Source organism: Microcaecilia unicolor, chromosome 6, assembly GCF_901765095.1.
Source record: "Microcaecilia unicolor chromosome 6, aMicUni1.1, whole genome shotgun sequence".
NCBI lineage: Eukaryota > Metazoa > Chordata > Amphibia > Gymnophiona > Siphonopidae > Microcaecilia > Microcaecilia unicolor.
Window position 1 is genome coordinate 318,276,804 of NC_044036.1, and position 17,595 is coordinate 318,294,398.

Sequence of the window (17,595 nt, forward strand, 5' to 3'; positions counted from 1 at the left end):
CTCTTGTAGTGGTGTTGCCCTTTCATATTTTGGTTTTCCGAAGATGAGTCTGGCTGCTGTGTTCTGGGCTGTTTGAAGTTTCCTCAGTATTTGCTCTTTGCAGCCTGCGTATAGTGAGTTGCAGTAATCCAGATGGCTGAGGACGAGGGATTGCACTAGGTTGCGAAAGACGAATCTTGGGAAGAATGGTCTTATCCTTTTCAATTTCCACATGCAGTAGAACATCTTCTTAGTTGTGTTGTTTGCATGGGTTTCGAGTGTTAGGTGGCGGTCGATAGTGACTCCAAGGATTTTTAGCGTTTCTGAGATTGGAAGGTTTAGGTTTGGTGTGTTTATCGTGTTGAATTCATTTGTGTTGTGTTGGGAGGTGAGTATCAGGCATTGAGTTTTTTCTGCATTTAATTTGAGACAAAATGCATCTGCCCATGTGTTCATGATGTATAGACTTTGATTGATTTCGTTGAAGATTTCTTTGATGTCTTGTTTGAAAGGGATGTATATTGTCACATCATCGACGTATATATATGGGTTGAGGTTATGGTTTGATAGGAGTTTTGCTAAAGGGATCATCATTAGGTTGAAAATAGTTGGTGAGAGAGGTGATCCTTGTGGAACTCCACATTCAGGTGTCCATGCCTTGGACGTGGTTGAATTCGATGTGACTTGATACGAACGCAGGGTTAGGAACCCCTTGAACCAGTTCAGGACATTTCCTCCAATGCCAAAGTATTCAAGTATGTGTAGTAGGATTCCGTGGTCGACCATGTCGAAGGCGCTTGACATGTCAAATTGTAGGAGGAGTATATTGTTGCCAGTTGCTATTATTTGTTTAAATTTAGTCATAAGGGTGACTAATACTGTTTCTATGCTATGGTTCGACCGGAATCCTGATTGGGCATCATGCAGTATTGAGTGTTTGTTTAGATAGTTTGTGAGTTGTTTAGTTACCATTCCTTCGGTTATCTTGGTTATTAGTGGTATGGATGCTACTGGCCTGTAGTTGGTTATTTCGCTTGTGTTTTTCTTTGTATCTTTAGGAATTGGGGTAAGATTTTTCCTTTTTCTTTTGGGAAGAGTCCATTTTGTAGCATGTAATTTACATGCTTCGTTAGGTCTATTATGAATTGTTGAGGAGAAGATTTCATGAGGCTATTTGGGCATATGTCTAGTTTGCAATTGGATTTGGCATATCTTTTGAGAGTTTTAGAGATGAGGTCTTCTGATAGTTCGAATTCGGTCCAGGTTCTGTCTGCTGGGTGTGTTCCTTCTTCTGGATCTAGACAGTCTAGAAGAGTGGCGTATTCTATAGGACTAGCGGGTATTTTGTGTCATAATAGTATAATTTTCTCCTTGAAGTATTTCGCAAGGTTGTCGACGTCTGGTATATCTTTGCCGTTGTTTGTAACTGGTGTGGTGTCTAGCAGTTTGTTCACGAGGTTGAAGATTTTATGTGTGTCTTTGTAGTTTGGTCCTATTATTGTTTTGTAATGTAGTCTTTTTGTCTGTTTTATGGTGTATTTGTATTTTCTCCGAAGTAATTTCCAGTCGTTTAGTCTTTGTTCGTCTTTCTTTTTGTTCCAAGCTTGTTCTAGTTTCCTGACTTGTGTTTTAAGTTTTTTCAGCTCTTCGGTGAACCATGGGTTTGCTTTTTTCCTGTGTGATGTTCTGGTTTGGATTGGGGCGATTTTGTCTAATGTTGTTGTACATAAATCGTCCCATTCTTGGAGGAATTGGATGGTGTCAGCGTTTGTTGTCCATTCGTTCTGGTAGATCTGTTGCCAGAATGTTGTGGGGTCTATTTTTCCTCTCGTTGTGTATTTTGTTCGCTCATGTTTATTGGTCGTGTTTAGATGTGTTTTTCGCCAGCAAAGAGTGGCATTTGCTGTATGGTGGTCTGACCATAATGTAGGTGTCCATCTTGTGTCAGTGAGTATGATAGTTGAGTCCGATTCGAATTTGTTCATTATGATATCTAGTGTGTGTCCTTTTTCGTGAGTTGGTTGCATGTTGGGTGCTTGCAGATCCCAGAGTTTTAGGAATTCTTTGAACTCTCGTGTGCTTGGTAAGGTGTCATCTTCTAGGTGTAGGTTGATGTCTCCTAGTATAAGGATGTTTGAGGCAGATACGCAGGAGTTCGAGATGAAATCCATGAGTTGTGTTTGGGAGTCTTGCCATTTTCCTGGTGGCCTGTAGAATAGGATTGTGTTAAGGTGTCCTGTTAAGTTTGGATGGTTAATTCTTGTCGATGCAATTTCGAGTTGTGGGGAGGTAGATTCGCCCGTGATTGTGATGGTGAATGCGGGTTTGTAAATTATAGCTATTCCGCCTCCTCTTTTTTCTCCATTTCTTGTCCAGTGGGTGATTTTGTAATCTGGTGGGCACGTTTCTAAGATGGCGGGATCTGTGGGACTATGGAACCAGGTTTCTGTGATAAATAGGAGGTCTAGTTGTCTGCGATGATGCAATCTAGTATGTCTACTGAGTTGCTTACTGCTGACCTTGCATTGATGTATCCTAGTTGGATTGAGTGATATGGTTCCAAGGGAGGGTTTGATGTGTTTATTTTTATTAGTTGTCTGTTTCTTCGGTGGTAGAATTTGTTGTTGTCGTTGTTTTCCTCATTTTGTCGGTGGTTTTCATATCCGGAGATTATTCCTTTTGGTTGGTTATTGTGTCTTTGATTTGGTGGGTTGTTAAAAGGTTGTGCATAGGGTTGGTGAATTGTGGGTGAGTTGTTATGGATGCTGTTTAGGGTGTGCATTATGTGTATGTGAGTGCTGTGTGATTTGTGGGTAATGGGGTTGTTGTTGTCTAGGTTGTAGGTTAAGTTTGCGCGTAAGAGTAAGGTGAGACAATGGATGATTAGGAGTGTCTTGCTGGTGTTCATATCTATGTCTAAGGCGCTTTGGCAAATATTCAGCTGGTGTGCATTCAAGCAAATCAAAGTTTACATTTGTATTTAAGCTTGGCACTTTTGCTCCTCCGAATCATGCGGAGGAGAATGAAAAGTTGGTAGTATGATGACTTGGTTTAAGTGATAACGTGAGACAATCTTCGGCAGAAACTTTGGGTGAGTGCGAAGAATGGCCTTGTCATGGAGTAACTGTGTATAAGGAGGATTGTAGACTAGTGCCTGAATCTCACCAATATGTCGCACTGAAGTCAGCGTGATTAAGAAGAACGTCTTCCAGGTAAGGTATTTTAGATCCGTACTGTGAAGTGGTTCAAACAGCGAATGCATGAGTGTATTAAGTACTAAATTGAGGTCCCATGCTGGTGCTGGCGGACAAATGGGAGGGTACAAATGCATAATGCCCTTAAGACAACGCTTAGACAGGGGATGTTGCATGAGAGTCAAATTTTCCACAGCATCATGGAAGCCTGATAGGGCTACCAAATGAAGTTTCACTGATGCATAAGACAACCCAGATTTTGGTAGATGAAGAAGATAATCAAAAACCCGGGATATGGAGACAGTACTTGGGGAGAGAACCCTACCAGCACACCAAGTGGAAAATCGCCTCCATTTTGCTCCATAAGACTTCAAGGTGGACTGCTTCCTGGAGGCTAGCATAACTTGTAGGACACCTTGGGAAAAAAATCATGTCTGAGTTGGCCCCAGCAGCCAAGCCGTGAGAAGGAGAGATGGAAGGTCCGGATGAAGAAGGCTGCCCTGATGTTGCGTGATCAGGTCCAGTTCTAGAGGTAGTGGAAGTGGAGGCTGTCGTGTTAGGTTTAGCAAAAATGTGAACCATGCCTGTCTTGGCCAATGCAGAGCTATCAGCAGGAGAGACGCCCCCTCGGTCTTGACCTTCTTAAGTACTTTGGAAATGAGTGAAATCGGAGGAAAGGCGTAAAGAAGGCCTTGGTCCAAGGAATCTGAAATGCGTCTTCTGCTAGTCTGTTCGGACTGGGAAACTTTGAACAGAATTTTTAAGTAATTTAAGTAATTAAGAGTACGAGTCGATAACGAGAATGCGGGTCATTTTATCCGTCAAGCGGAAAGAAAAAAACTGTTAGGGGGGGCGGTGTTATGCCTATTTATACTGTATTGGGAGCGGGAACTTGCACAGCACATATATGCAAATGATTTATGATTTTTATGCTTTTGGCGAGTCCGTTGGTAACCCTAGTCACGGGGAGTGACTTCACTTGTGTGGCTGTAAGATAGAATCGGTACAGGGAGAACTGAGGCAATTATGTGCAGGAAGATAAGTGTGTAACTGGCTACTTCATTACTGCTGTATTTTCACGGTGGATCCCCGGCCAGGAGCGAGAAGTAGGTCTCTGTCCGCAGGCTCCGAAGTCTCCCGCTGCAGTTCAGCCATGCTGGGCTCGGTGGTCGCTCAAACAGGACGACAGGAGGAGGAGGGCGGCACGGCCATATCGTCACAACAAACAAGCACCAAGGAGGCGGAACTTCCGGGGAGACGGGGGTAAAGGTCAATGTCCCATCCACAACAAGCTAATTAAAAAAAAATCAAGTTAGAAGAAGAGGAATACTCACAATTGGCCTGGTGGTTAATATTTATTAGTCAGGAACAGCGATACTAGAAATAAATATTGTGAACGCTGTAGTATGGAACTGATGAAACAGCTATTATTTCCAAGTGGAACAGGAAGACCAGAGTGACCTAATATTTACACTGAGAGATTTTTGATACATTTTAAAAATGAAAATTTGAATAGATTGAAAATATTATATAGTTTATTTTAGAAATACGAAGGTGTCTATTTGTCGAACACACAGTGGAACTCTTTTTTTGAAAACCGCTTCATTAAACCTCCTTGGGAAGGCGGCGGCTTCGTTACTTGGATACAAATGCCGCCTTCTCGGACTCTTCTACGATTGGCTAGAGCTGTCGGATGTGGCGTATGACGGACGGTCGGGACGGGTCGACATTCGACAATCGACAACAGCATTGCTTGAAGGCCATTTTTGGTGTCTCCCGGACACGGAGTCCCGGTAAGTGCGGGCCGCAGCCTGGCTGCAGATTGGGAAACTAGCAGAAAGTGGGTAATACGGTGGTGGGACAGTTACAGAGCAACGAGCGGGAGTCGGGCACTCATTTACTGAATTTCCGGTTGCTTCTTGGAGTTTAAGGATGTCTCATACGTGACAGGCTGACCTTGTTCTGTCCGCTGTTCCTAGGGCACCTCGGTTCGTCTTTCTTTTGCTTTAATCCTGTTATGTCCCGACACCCGGCCTCTGGCCTTATTTTCTCCTGTTCTCTTCCTTAGAGTGCTGAATTGATTTCAGATTTGCTTGGAAAGGTTGACACACTTCTTTGATTTTATGACTGAAAGGCGTTTTAGCAAGAACCTAATAAAGTAAAACTAAACTACAGTCCTGTAGGGTTCAGGATTCACGTTTTAACCGAACCCGAAGGGATTTGTAGTTGTGTGGAGGAGTAGCCTAGTGGTTAGAGCCGCAGGGAAGCCTGGTTCAAATCCCACTGCATTGCATTGTGATCTTGGGCAAATCACTTCAGTCTCTTGACTCTGGGCAAGCTTAATTTGTAAGTCCTCTGGGGACAGGTTACCAATTGTATCTGAATGAAACTTGAACAGAGCTATCAATCAAACGGCATGAGCTTAAATATGAATATTTTCCAATTATGCTTCCTAAGAAAAGCAAGACTGGAAATCTGTGCATTCAAAGGGATAACTTCAGTATTGCATGAACCCTGCTGGGCAAATCTGGAGCCAGTTGGCAATCCTGTCTCTACCCTAGTGAGCTCCAGTTGTGTTCTCGGCTGTCTCTCTCTTGTGGGCCCCACTGCCATTAGTCTCGTAACAATGCAAGGTTTGTTGCTTTGAGTAGCTGAGAAGAACTCTCCTTTTTTTTTTTCCATGCTCAAGTCTCCCACCTAGTATTTTTGCACAAGTGTAAGGATTCCAGAGACCTAACTGATGTAGGATGACTTATTTCTGTGGTCATGTGTCAGTGCTGGTGACCATGAAGATCAAATATAATTGTTTGGCTTGCTGGGGCTGATGCTGTTCTTTTCTTTTAGAGCACAAAAATGGCAAGCCGTAAAGCAACTCTGATGGCCATTGACTGGGTGGCTTTTGTAGAGAGGGTACCTCCAAATCAGAGAGCAATGTTTAATAATCTTAAAACCCGGAGTGATACGATTGCGGCCAGGTTAGTGCCTGCATGTTAGTGAATGAAACGTTTTGACAACTGAAGCAAATGAAATAGAGAAAACTGTGACTGTCAAGAGTATCAGAATGTAATATTAAGTATTTCAGCTAGGACTACTTTTCTCTTGCTCAGATACAGAAATGTGAAGAGTACTGGCAGTCTGTGGTTAAGGTGGATCACAGAATGAAATAGCTGAAGTAATTCACAAATTAAATGTATGTGCATGAACTGAAATTTTGAAAGAAGTATGTTAAAATTAGCACCTTCTATTCCAAGAAACACAACCTTTTATCAAGCTGTTCCCCAAGCTGAGTTCTGGGTGCAATTGTGATTTGTGAACCTCTTAAATGCTATGAAAGCTGGCAAGCAACAAAAGCCTCATCAGCAAAGACTTTCTTGATCCTTGATCCATACATTAAACCATAGTTTATATAACTTTGAGGTGCCAAAACTTCCTTTCAAATGATCCACTGAACTTTAGTTGTCTTTCACACTTTTGTAATTTTTGTCCTATTTTGCGTGTGTATGTATATATATACCCACACCATATGCATTCTGTTTCCGATTTTGCATCAGTCAGCATCTGACTGGAGGTGGAAAGGTAACTGAATAGCTTTATTTATGTTAAAATGTTTCTGTACTGCCTCCTGGGCTCTATGCAGAGCTGCTCAAGGCAGTGCATAAGGTAAACAGAGAATATAAGCATAAAAAAACAATTATATGAGTACATTACCTGATGGTCAAATTGTGTGTACAACTTGACTAACTAATAAATATAAAACTAAATAATGTCAGTGTCAAAGTTACTGAGAATTCATTGGCTTCATCACCCAAGATCAAATTGCCAGTTATATAAGTACATAAGTACATAAGTACATAAGTAGTGCCATACTGGGAAAGACCAAAGGTCCATCTAGCCCAGCATCCTGTCACCGACAGTGGCCAATCCAGGTCAAGGGCACCTGGCACGCTCCCCAAACGTAAAAACATTCCAGACAAGTTATACCTAAAAATGAGGAATTTTTCCAGTCCATTTAATAGCGGTCTATGGACTTGTCCTTTAGGAATCTATCTAACCCCTTTTTAAACTCCGTCAAGCTAACCGCCCGTACCACGTTCTCCGGCAATGAATTCCAGAGTCTAATTACACGTTGGGTGAAGAAAAATTTTCTCCGATTCGTTTTAAATTTACCACACTGTAGCTTCAACTCATGCCCTCTAGTCCTAGTATTTTTGGATAGCGTGAACAGTCGCTTAGGGCCCTGGTTAATAAGCTGCACCAAGGGCACACTAGCGTTTTTAGCGTTCGCGAAATGCTAAAGACACCCATATGTTCCTATGGATGTCTCTAGTGTTTAGCGCATGCTAAAAATGCTAGTGCGCCTTAGTAGACCAACAAAAAAGGGTCCAAGTCTCCCGCAAAAAATACAAAAACAACAAAGAGAGTGGAAGGAAACCAAAATAGACCAGATGAACACAGAGTAAGAGCACCAAACAAGTTTTATTGGGACCCTACACGGTCCGTGTTTCGGCCAAACGGTCTTCTTCAGGGGTCTTCAAATTGATGTACACAGATGTTCCTCCCGAATTCTCATGGAGTAAAAGGCATGAACGCTGGTGCTATCCGACATCGAGCATAGGCGTAAAAACCTGTGTTTCCTTTCTCTCTCTTTGTTGTTTTAGTGTGCCTTAGTAAACAAGGCCCTTACTGTCTTGCCTTGATTGCTGTTTTCAATCTTGCTTCTATTTGGTTATGCTAATGTATATAGAAATCAAGGCATATGAGATTGATTACTTCTAGATAGAAAGAATTGTATAAGATATATATGTGTGACCTGCTGAGAGAAAAGGTACCAAAAGTGGGGTTACAAATAGCAGAGATAAAAGCTAAAATATTTCAGAGGGGTAAATTTGGGCAACTTTAATTTTTGAAAGTTTTGTGTACTTTAGGGTCAGTAGAAAAGGGACTATGCAATTTCTTTTCACAACTTTGAAGTTGTCCATGTTCTACAGCCTAAATACTGTGGGGTCCTTTTACTAAGGTGTGCTGAAAAATGGCCTGCAGTAGTGTAGGTGCGGGTTTTGGGCGTGTGCAGATCCATTTTTCAGTGCTCCTGCAAAAAATGCCTTTTTATTATTTTTGCCGAAAATTGACGTGCGGCAAAATAAAAATTGGCGCGTGTCCATTTTGGGTCAAGACCTTACCGACAGACATTGACTTAACGGTAAGGTCTCTTGCGTTAACCGTGCGATAATCGCCTATGTGCGTCAAGTCGGAGTTACCGCCTGATTTTCGCATGTAAACAATGAAATTACTGCATGGGCCACGCGTTAGTTAGGCAGTAACTCCGAATTGGCATGCGTTGGGCGCGCGTAGGCGCCTAAGCGGCTTGGTGAATGGGCCCTTGCAAGCGCCATATTAAAAAAAAATTTAATCCATAAGTATCAAGTATACATATATCATAAACTTGATCAGAAAAATAATCAAATATCCAACTAATCAAAAGGAAACATTACATATTTAGTCCACAATATTTGAAGGGATCAAAGGGAAATCTAATAAAGAAAATACAATATATCAAAGGGAGCAGAGTAAACTAAACAGAAATCTGCAGCCGGTTTGCATTACTCTAATGGCTGAATGTTAGGACTCACTAATACACCCATACCTTCCTAAAATCAATCAGTTGTTTAGGTTCAAAAAAAAAGAAAAAATTTTGACTGATTATATAATGCAACATTTAACAGGAAATTTCAACATTAAAGTGGCACCTAAAGCCAGAACTCTAGGCATAAGGGTGTTCCTACGCTTCTGCGTCACTTGTGACAGATCAGGAAATGTACGTATATTAGAACCTAAAAATTGAGCATTAAGATGGAAAACAAAATCTCTGTCATGTTCCAAAGTGAAAGTCACTAAGAGAGTTGTCCTAGTTGTTGTAGTCTCCAAGGAGATTTCCAAAAAAGCTGTTAAATCCAGGTCACTTAGCTCATCTCTCTTCCCTCGAACTGGAGCGCTATAGAAATGATGATTATTTATTTATTTTATTTAATTGCATTTGTATCCCACATTTTCCCACCTATTTGCGGGCTCATTGTGGCTTACAATACATTGTAAATAATGGAAATACAATTTGTTACAATTCAGTTACGGATTACATTGTGAGAAGTTATGCGAAGACAGAGTCAAGTTATCGTTAGGGAATAGGACAAGGAAAAGAACAATGGGACAATAGGAAGAGACAACGGGCAAATAATAGGGTAATAGAACCTTGGCAAAAAGAACATTTGGTATAACATTTTCTGTGAGTGAAGGTTTAAGTGTGATAAAATTACGGGGGATGAGAGTTCAGAAAAGAATGTATTGGTGTATTTCTGGGACAGTGAGTGTGGACTTAATGTGTATTGGTCCTTGCAGTAAATTTTATCAAAGAGATAAGTCTTCAGTAGTTTGCAGAAGTTGGTTAGTTCGTGGATTGTTTTCAAGTTGCGTGGTAGTATATTCCAGAATTGTGTGCTTATGTAAGAAAAGGTTGATGCGTGCAGCGCCTTGTATTTTATGCCTTTGCAATTAGGGAAGTGGAGGTTAAGAAAAGTTCGAGAAGATCTTTTAGCGTTCCTGGGTGGTAGGTCTATTAAGTCAGACATGTAGGCTGGAGCTTCACCGTGAATAATTTTGTGGACTAGTGTGCATACGTTAAAAGTAATGCGTTCCTTAAGTGGGAGCCAGTGTAGCTTCTCTCGTAAGGGTTTTGCACTTTTGTATTTTGGTTTTCCGAAGATGAGTCTGGCTGCTGTGTTCTGGGCTGTTTGAAGTCTCCTCAGTATTTGCTCTTTACAACCTGCGTATAGTGAATTGCAGTAATCCAGGTGGCTGAGTACGAGGGATTGCACTAGGTTGCGGAAGACGGATCTTGGGAAGAATGGTCTTATTCTTTTCAGTTTCCACGTGCAGTAGAACATCTTTTTGGTTGTGTTGTTTGCGTGGGTTTCGAGTGTTAGATGGCGATCAGTAGTGACTCCAAGAATTTTTAAAGTTTCTGAGATTGGAAGGTTTAGTTTTGGTGTGTTTAAGGTGGTGAATTCATTCGTGTTGTATTGGGAGGTGAGTATTAGGCATTGAGTTTTTTCCGCATTTAGTTTCAATCGGAATGCATCTGCCCATGTGTTCATGATGTGTAGACTTTGGTTGATTTCGTTGGATATTTCTTTGATATCTTGTTTGAAAGGGATGTATATTGTTACATCGTCGGTGTATATATATGGGTTGAGGTCATGATTTGATAGGCGTTTTGCCAATGGGATCATCATTATGTTGAAGATGGTTGGTGAGAGGGGCGATCCTTGCGGTACTCCACATTCAGGTGTCCACGAAGCGGACGTGGTTGAGTTTGATGTGACTTGATATGAACGCAGGGTTAGGAACCCCTTGAACCAGTTTAGGACATTTCCTCCGATGCCGAAGTATTCAAGTATGTGCAATAGAATTCCGTGGTCAACCATATCAAAGGCACTTGACATGTCGAATTGTAGGAGAAGTATATTGTTGCCGGTTGCGATCATTTGTTTGAATTTAGTCATTAGGGTAATTAGTACTGTTTCTGTGCTGTGGTTCGATCGGAATCCTGATTGGGCATCATGCAGTATTGAGAACTTGTTTAAATAGTTTGTAAGTTGTTTTGTTACCATCCCTTCGGTTATTTTGGTTATTAGTGGTATGGATGCTACTGGTCTGTAATTGGTTATTTCGCTTGTGCTTTTCTTTGTATCTTTGGGTATTGGGGTGAGTGAGATTTTTCCTTTGAGAAGAGTCCGTTTTGTAGCATGAAGTTTACGTGGTTCGTTAGGTCCATTACAAATTGTCGAGGAGCTGCTTTCATGAGGTTGTTTGGGCATTTGTCTAGTTTGCAGTAGGATTTAGCAAATCGTTTAAGTGTGTCAGAGATGAGGTCTTCTGATAATAAATCGAATTCGGTCCAGGTTCTGTCTGCTGGGTAAATTCCGTCTTCTGGGTCTAGACAGTCTAGAATTGTGGCGTATTCAATAGTGCTGGCGGGTATTTTAAGTCGTAGTTGTATAATTTTCTCCTTAAAGTATTTTGCAAGATTGTCGACGTCTGGTATGTCTTTGCTGTTGTTTGTAGCTGGTGAGGTGTCTAGCAATTTATTCACAAGGTAGAATAGTTTGTGTGTGTCTTTGTAGTTGGGTCCTATCATTGTTTTGTTTTGTAATGTAGTCTTTTAGTCTGTTTTATGGTATATTTGTATTTCCTCCGAAGTAGTTTCCAGGCATTTAGTGTTTGTTCATCTTTCTTTTTGTTCCATGCGCGATCTAATTTCCTGACTTGTGTGTTAAGTTTTTTCAGCTCTTCGGTGAACCATGGATTTGATTTTTTCCTATGTGATGTTCTGGTTTGGATTGGGGCAATTTTGTCTAATGTTGTTGTGCATATTTCGTCCCATTCATGGAGGAATTGGATTAGTAGTGGAGTTGAACTTCCGGGCTTCACCCCAATGTCAAATATACAGTTCTTATGAGAGGTGGCAAGCTCTCAGCGGGTATCTGCAAGACCTCACAAAAGAATGTATGCACTATCTCCATAGGAGAAACAATCAGAGATCTGGGGAAGTTCAAAAATCTCAAATTATTCTTCCTTAATTGGTTTTCCATATGTTCCAACTTCCAATCAACCAAAGATCTCTCCTTCAATAAAGACGTTTCCAAACTTCTCGTTTCAGCCAATTGCTCAGCCTGTTTCTCCAGTTGCTCTCCCTGTAATTTTAACAATTCTCCGTGATTCTCCACTTTGGATGAAATAACCACTGAATCATTTTTAAACAGGTCCACGTCCTTAACAGCCTGCTATAAAAGTGTTCAATGTGACCACAGCCAGTTTTTCAATCTCACCCAGCAATTTACCTCCAGAAGTTTCCTTCTGTCCTCCAGCCAGCAGCACAGATCCTTTCACTGTCAATCCAGGCTCCAAAGGTTCCTGTCCAACCGCCCCTCCTTGGGGACAGCTTCTGCCAACCACTTTGGGACGGGAAGCTACCTCCGGCATTGCTGCAAGTGTGCTTCTGGGTTGCGGGGGAGTCAGCCTCTGTTCTGGGCTAAGAGACGCCCAGCCAGTGCTAAGGTCCATTAGGTCTCTGAACGGTTCTCCTGAAGCAGGCTCTGCAACTATGGCGAGCTTTGACACCGCTCCCTCCAGTGTGGCCTGCACAAAACGCCTCGGTGTTGCCTGAGCTGGAGGGCAGTTCCTCAGAGCGCCTTTCCACTTCCCCATTCCATGCAGCTGAAGGCAGAAGCAGCAGCATCTGGAGTCCACAGAGGTAGGGAGAAGCAATGCGGCTCAACACCATCTTGACTCCCTGCAAGAGCTATTTTTCAAATGCATTTTTCCAAAAAACGTACTTTTTATTGATAAATGTTTCTCATTTTTTAAAGATGAGCCTGCCCATGGGTGGGAATATTGTGGGATATAAATAAAGATGTAATTAGTCCATACCTGAGGCTGAAAATGTGCAGGATTATGCAGTTGATATCCCTTGTGGTATAAATAGGTTACATACCCCACTTTTGGTGTCTTTTTGCTCAGCAGGTATATATTTAGTAATAGGTAGTACATTTTAATTAAATTTATGCAGTACATTTCTCACAGCCTTCTTGTCAGATGGAGCGTAAGCTACTGTTACATTCAGTGATATCGAGTAGGAGCAAAGCAGTATAAATGAGATATATATCTATTGCACATGAGGAAATAAAGGTGGCTGGATTTCTCTCTAATGTGTTCTGTATTATATCTGGACAGATTACAATCACTGCCTGAAAAACCACCAGCAATTGATTGGGCTTTCTATAGGAAGGCCGTTGCTAAGCCTGGTATGGTGGATGAATTTGAAAAGAAGGTGAGTGTCCGTCTCTTGCAGGATTTTATAAATCACAGTCTAAATATGTTTTGTACCAGTGGGGGAATGTAGTGCTTTCACTTGGTTAAAGGGGGACTACTACTACTACTACTATTTAGCATTTCTATAGCGCTACAAGGCATACGCAGCGCTGCACAAACATAGAAGAAAGACAGTCCCTGCTCAAAGAGCTTACAATCTAATAGACTACTGTATATCTGTTTTTTTTTTATTCTTTGAGAGCATTACTGTACATGAACCATTCCACCACATACTACAAAAATACTGTTTTTTTTTTTTTAAATCAATTCTGTTTTTAAGCATTAGTTCTGTCTTTTATTTTTTTAATGTTTCTTAATTAAGGCAGTGTCACTATTTGAAACTGTCATGGCAGGAATTCATTTGTGATACAGCAGTGATGCCTCACCACAGATTTCAATGTTCTGTTGACAAATCTCTCTTGTCTGTCCCCTTCTCCTCTACTGCTAATTCCAGACTCCGTTCCTTTTATCTCGCTGCACCTCACGCCTGGAATAGACTTCCCGAGAATGTACATCTAGCCCCGTCTTTAGCCGTTTTCAAGTCCAAGCTAAAAGCCCAACTCCTAACCCCTGCTCACTTGCCCTGTACCTTTTATCCCCTCCTCTTTAATTCCCTTACCTCTTAGTTGTTCTGTTACCTGTCTTATTTAGATTGTAAGCTCTTTGAGCAGGGACTGTCTTTTATGTATGGTGTACAGCGCTGCGTATGCCTTGTAGCACTATAGAAATAAGTAGTAGTAGTAGTTCAATTACTCTATCACAATAAAATATGAAAAGATCTTTTAATGGATACTTTTTGTAAATATAGATACTATTGTGTTATTGTTTAAATATTACTGTAAATGGCCAAAGTAATGAATATGTGGTGGTTCTTTGTTTTGTTAAATGAAATTAAGAGAGAGAAATCCAAATATTACACATCTGGTTTCAGCCTGTTTGTTTTGCTTTCAAAGCTAAGTCCAAAGTACATTTTAAATACCTTGTGATTTGATTTTTTTGCATACAGTTTAATGCAGTAACAGTTCCTGAGCCCATCGATACTCAGACGGCCAAGATTGATGCCCAAGAGCAAGAAGCTGTAAGTCTGGAAACCCTTTACGTTTATATGCGTGTTCTCTCGGAGTAGTCTTGAGATGCAAAAGTTAGATTTGGTGGGAATGGGGAAAGAGAAAGCAGGAGGGGCTTAGGATAATACAGCAAAGTTCAAACCTTCCTATTTTGAGCCTCTGCTTAAGTAAAATATCATCAAACAAATGAGATTTCTCCCTCTTGGAATGGCCCCATTGGGTGCTGATATTATACTTCTGGTACAGATTGCTTGGCAGTAGTGTTAACATGTGTGGGAGTGTCTACGCACACATGAACAGATTGAAATTGATCATGCAGTCTCAAAAGCTGCTTTGGGTTGGTTATCCTGGTGGTATTGTACTTTGAAAAATCCCAGGGAGTCAGGGTACCCTGTCCTAGCTTAACTGTTTAAAAGTGTCCTAGAAATAAGTGCCTGAACTCTGCAACTCAGCAAAACCAAAGTTCGTAATGGATACTACATAACCCCTCCCCTCTTATAGCCCTACTGTGTCTGAAACACATGAACCTTATTCGACCACAACATCACCTTGTATTTGGTTCTCTGCCGGACTTGGCGAGCGCCTTTACGGTACTATGTAAGCCACATTGAGCCTGCAAATAGGTGGGAAAATGTGTGATACAAATGTAACAAATAAGTTTTTATTGAATGAGTTTAGGTAATCTTTTACAGAAGTATACCAATAGGTGTGTTGTCACAAGAATATTTATAGAATAATCACAGCATCTTTATAACATCTTTTTAAAGTTTTTAGATGTAAAGTTCTAGAGAATCTTGGAACAAACTACATTGCTGATAATAAACAAATCAATAAGTCAGTAAATCGGTCAGTCCATGTACATTGGAAATGTGTTAACCTACATGGCGTCATATTCCATTCATTAACATATATTGATTATCCAGTTTGGTTCTTGTTTGACTGTAATAAAGAGAGTCCAGTTGAAATTCTGTGCAGGGATACAGAAGACCTTGGTCTTTCCTTCAGCTATTTGGTCAGTTTGGGATAAGCCCGTTTTCCTTCCTGGTTGTTTCTCCCCCTGCTTCTCCATTTCAGACTTGAGAGAGAACATGTATTATTTCACAATGGCATTTGGAGTGATGGCATATCTCCTGACATATGGCATAGGGAATTCCCAGCATTGTAAGGAAGGTATATGCCACTTTAGGGTTCAAGTCAATAGTAAGAATCCTGGTCTATGTATCCAAAACAGGACCGCTAGTTTTAGATCTAGATGTAAAGTTTTGATGAAAATGTCTATTTCTGACTTAGTTCAGTCATATTTTTGAACTTGTTACATCCTCTCATCTTCCAGTTGATAGTAGCCATTGGTTTAAGGAAGTCATTCTCTCTCACTTGGCACTATATTTTGATACAAAGGGGAGATAAGTATGAGAGGAGTAGCATTTGTAATGGAATTTGCATCACAGATTCCTGGTGCTCTTAGTAACACTTTCTTGACTTGGAGCCACCCCCTCAGTTGTGTAAAACTCTTCCTACAAAGGCTCATCAATGAACAGCTGGAGTTCGTTGAAGCTGCGGTTGATGGGATGCCATATTTTTCTTCCATTTATGGACAGCTGCTTAGGTAATAGGAGAGTTGCTTCCCCCTACCCCCCCCCCCCTTGTAGATTACATAGAAAACATCACTAGTTGGTTTGAGTCATCTAGCTTCAACTTTTAATGAGTGGTTTATTTGTAACCTTTTGATCTCTTGCAGAACAAAAATGCAGCTGCCTATGTGGAGGCTTCTAAAACCCTAGTTGCCAAGTATGAGAAAGAGGTAAGTTCAATACACTTTTCTTCTTCCCCATGTTCTCTCAGAACAAGGAACTGGGAATTTGGGTTTAAAAGTAGAACACAACAGATGAAAGTTCATCCAGTTTTCCTTTTTCCTGCCTAATGCTGTAGCTCAGACTCCATCTGATCTCCATTGTTCTTTCTTCTTTACTACTTGGGGTTGTACCATGTTTTCTTGGATTATGTTATCAGATTTCATCCTCTTTCCACTAAGAGGCTCTTTCATGTATCCACTACCTTTCTTGGGGAAGAATGTTATGTCCCACCCTTCTGAATTTTCATTTACTAATCTTTAGTTTTGAATGGGTGGTTTTGCTTATTTGCTTACAATATCAAATATGCGGAAAGCAAAATGTCCAAATATCCTTAGATTTTGCTAAATACCGCCAAGCAGTAGGGACCACTTCATTGCAAGTGAATAAATATGTAAACAAATGAAACCTCAACTGCTCAGGGGAGATTTTCAAATAATTCTCAATTCTCCTTCAAATGGGCTTCTATCACTGATTTCCCAGCTCTGGTAGGTGAGCAAATAACTGTTCCTCCTGACGCAGCTTTTACGAAACAAGGGGGCCCTTACTTTGTCAAGGAATTGTGGCGTTCTAAATGTTTAAAGATCAAGGATATGCTTCTGAAGAAGATTGTGAGAAGTTCTGAATAGAGATAAATGATTGTTTTTCATGGTATGCACAGCTTTTTTTCTTATTGTTTGGCTCACTTTTTTAAATCTTTTTTTATAAGCCTTTAATAAGTTTTCTAGTCCATCGGAGTGGATCCATTCATTGCAAACTTGTAGTTTCTCCGAGTTTTTTGGAACAGCAGTTTTTTCTCCACATATTGCAGTTGTTTTCTACTGTTTCTTTTTACCGGAGTTTGGAAACCGGTGATAGAAGCCCATTTGAGGGGAATTAATTGTTTGAAAACCTCCCCCGGGCAGTTGAGGTTTATTTGTTTACATATGTATTCACTTGCAACGAAGGGATCCCTTCCGTTTGGCGGTATGTAGCAAAATAGTAGTATATTTGGATATTTATTTGCTTACATCTTGTTATATTTTCCATTCTCCCTTTATTTTTTCAGCTGCAAAAGTTTAAAAACATGATTCCTTTTGACCAGATGACCATTGCAGATCTGAATGAAGCCTTCCCTGAAACCAAGCTTGATAAGGAAAAGTATCCCTATTGGCCACACAAACCTGCTGCTGAATTGTAAATATCCATTTATTTTAGAAACGGCAAATGATGATAACCTTGAATATCTGAGAAATAAAATTAAATATTGTACAGAGTGTCCTGTGGATTTCTGGTGTTGGGGGAGGAGGTGGAGAGGATAGCTGGATCTTATTTATGAAATGGGTACACATGGTTTATAACACACAACATTTGATTTTCAATTTAAGCAGAGGGAGAAGCAGAACCTTTCACTCAAAGCTTGGGTATACTGTTTTAGCAATAATCCCAGAAGTTAATATTGATAACATATCAAAGCTTCACTGGGTTTCTTAACATGTTTTATGTACATTGAAGGAAATGAGGGAAAGGGTTTGGATGTTCAGTTGGAGAGCACTGGAGCAAAAACAGAAGCTTAGCAGAGTACTTTATTCTAATAGTTTG

At 40.6% G+C, this 17,595-nt stretch overlaps 1 protein-coding gene across 4 annotated transcripts; it reads left to right on the forward strand.

The window, feature by feature from the left end:
- The first annotated feature begins 4,853 nt into the window (after positions 1–4,853).
- Positions 4,854–17,270, forward strand: LOC115473387 (ATP synthase subunit d, mitochondrial-like). 4 transcript variants are annotated; one of them, XM_030208318.1, is made up of 6 exons: positions 4,854–4,966; positions 6,018–6,148; positions 12,960–13,056; positions 14,104–14,175; positions 15,903–15,965; positions 17,063–17,270. In XM_030208318.1, the coding sequence occupies exons 2-6, from the start codon at positions 6,027–6,029 to the stop codon at positions 17,192–17,194; spliced, it is 486 nt and encodes a 161-aa protein (XP_030064178.1). In that variant the 5' UTR covers positions 4,854–4,966; positions 6,018–6,026; the 3' UTR covers positions 17,195–17,270. The 4 variants fall into 4 exon arrangements, with proteins under 4 accessions (XP_030064178.1, XP_030064179.1, XP_030064182.1 ...); XM_030208319.1 differs by having other exon boundaries at positions 4,925–5,013; XM_030208322.1 differs by lacking the exon at positions 4,854–4,966 and adding an exon at positions 4,997–5,017.
- The last annotated feature ends 325 nt before the right edge of the window (positions 17,271–17,595 follow it).

What these genes read in the sequence shown, in the direction of transcription:
- LOC115473387 (XM_030208318.1), top strand. Translation starts at nt 6,027, where the DNA reads ATGGCAAGCCGTAAAGCAACTCTGATGGCCATTGACTGGGTGGCTTTT. An exon ending in AGTGATACGATTGCGGCCAG is followed by an intron (nt 6,149 to 12,959) that starts GTTAGTGCCTGC and finishes ATATCTGGACAG; the next exon opens with ATTACAATCACTGCCTGAAA. An exon ending in ATGCCCAAGAGCAAGAAGCT is followed by an intron (nt 14,176 to 15,902) that starts GTAAGTCTGGAA and finishes GATCTCTTGCAG; the next exon opens with AACAAAAATGCAGCTGCCTA.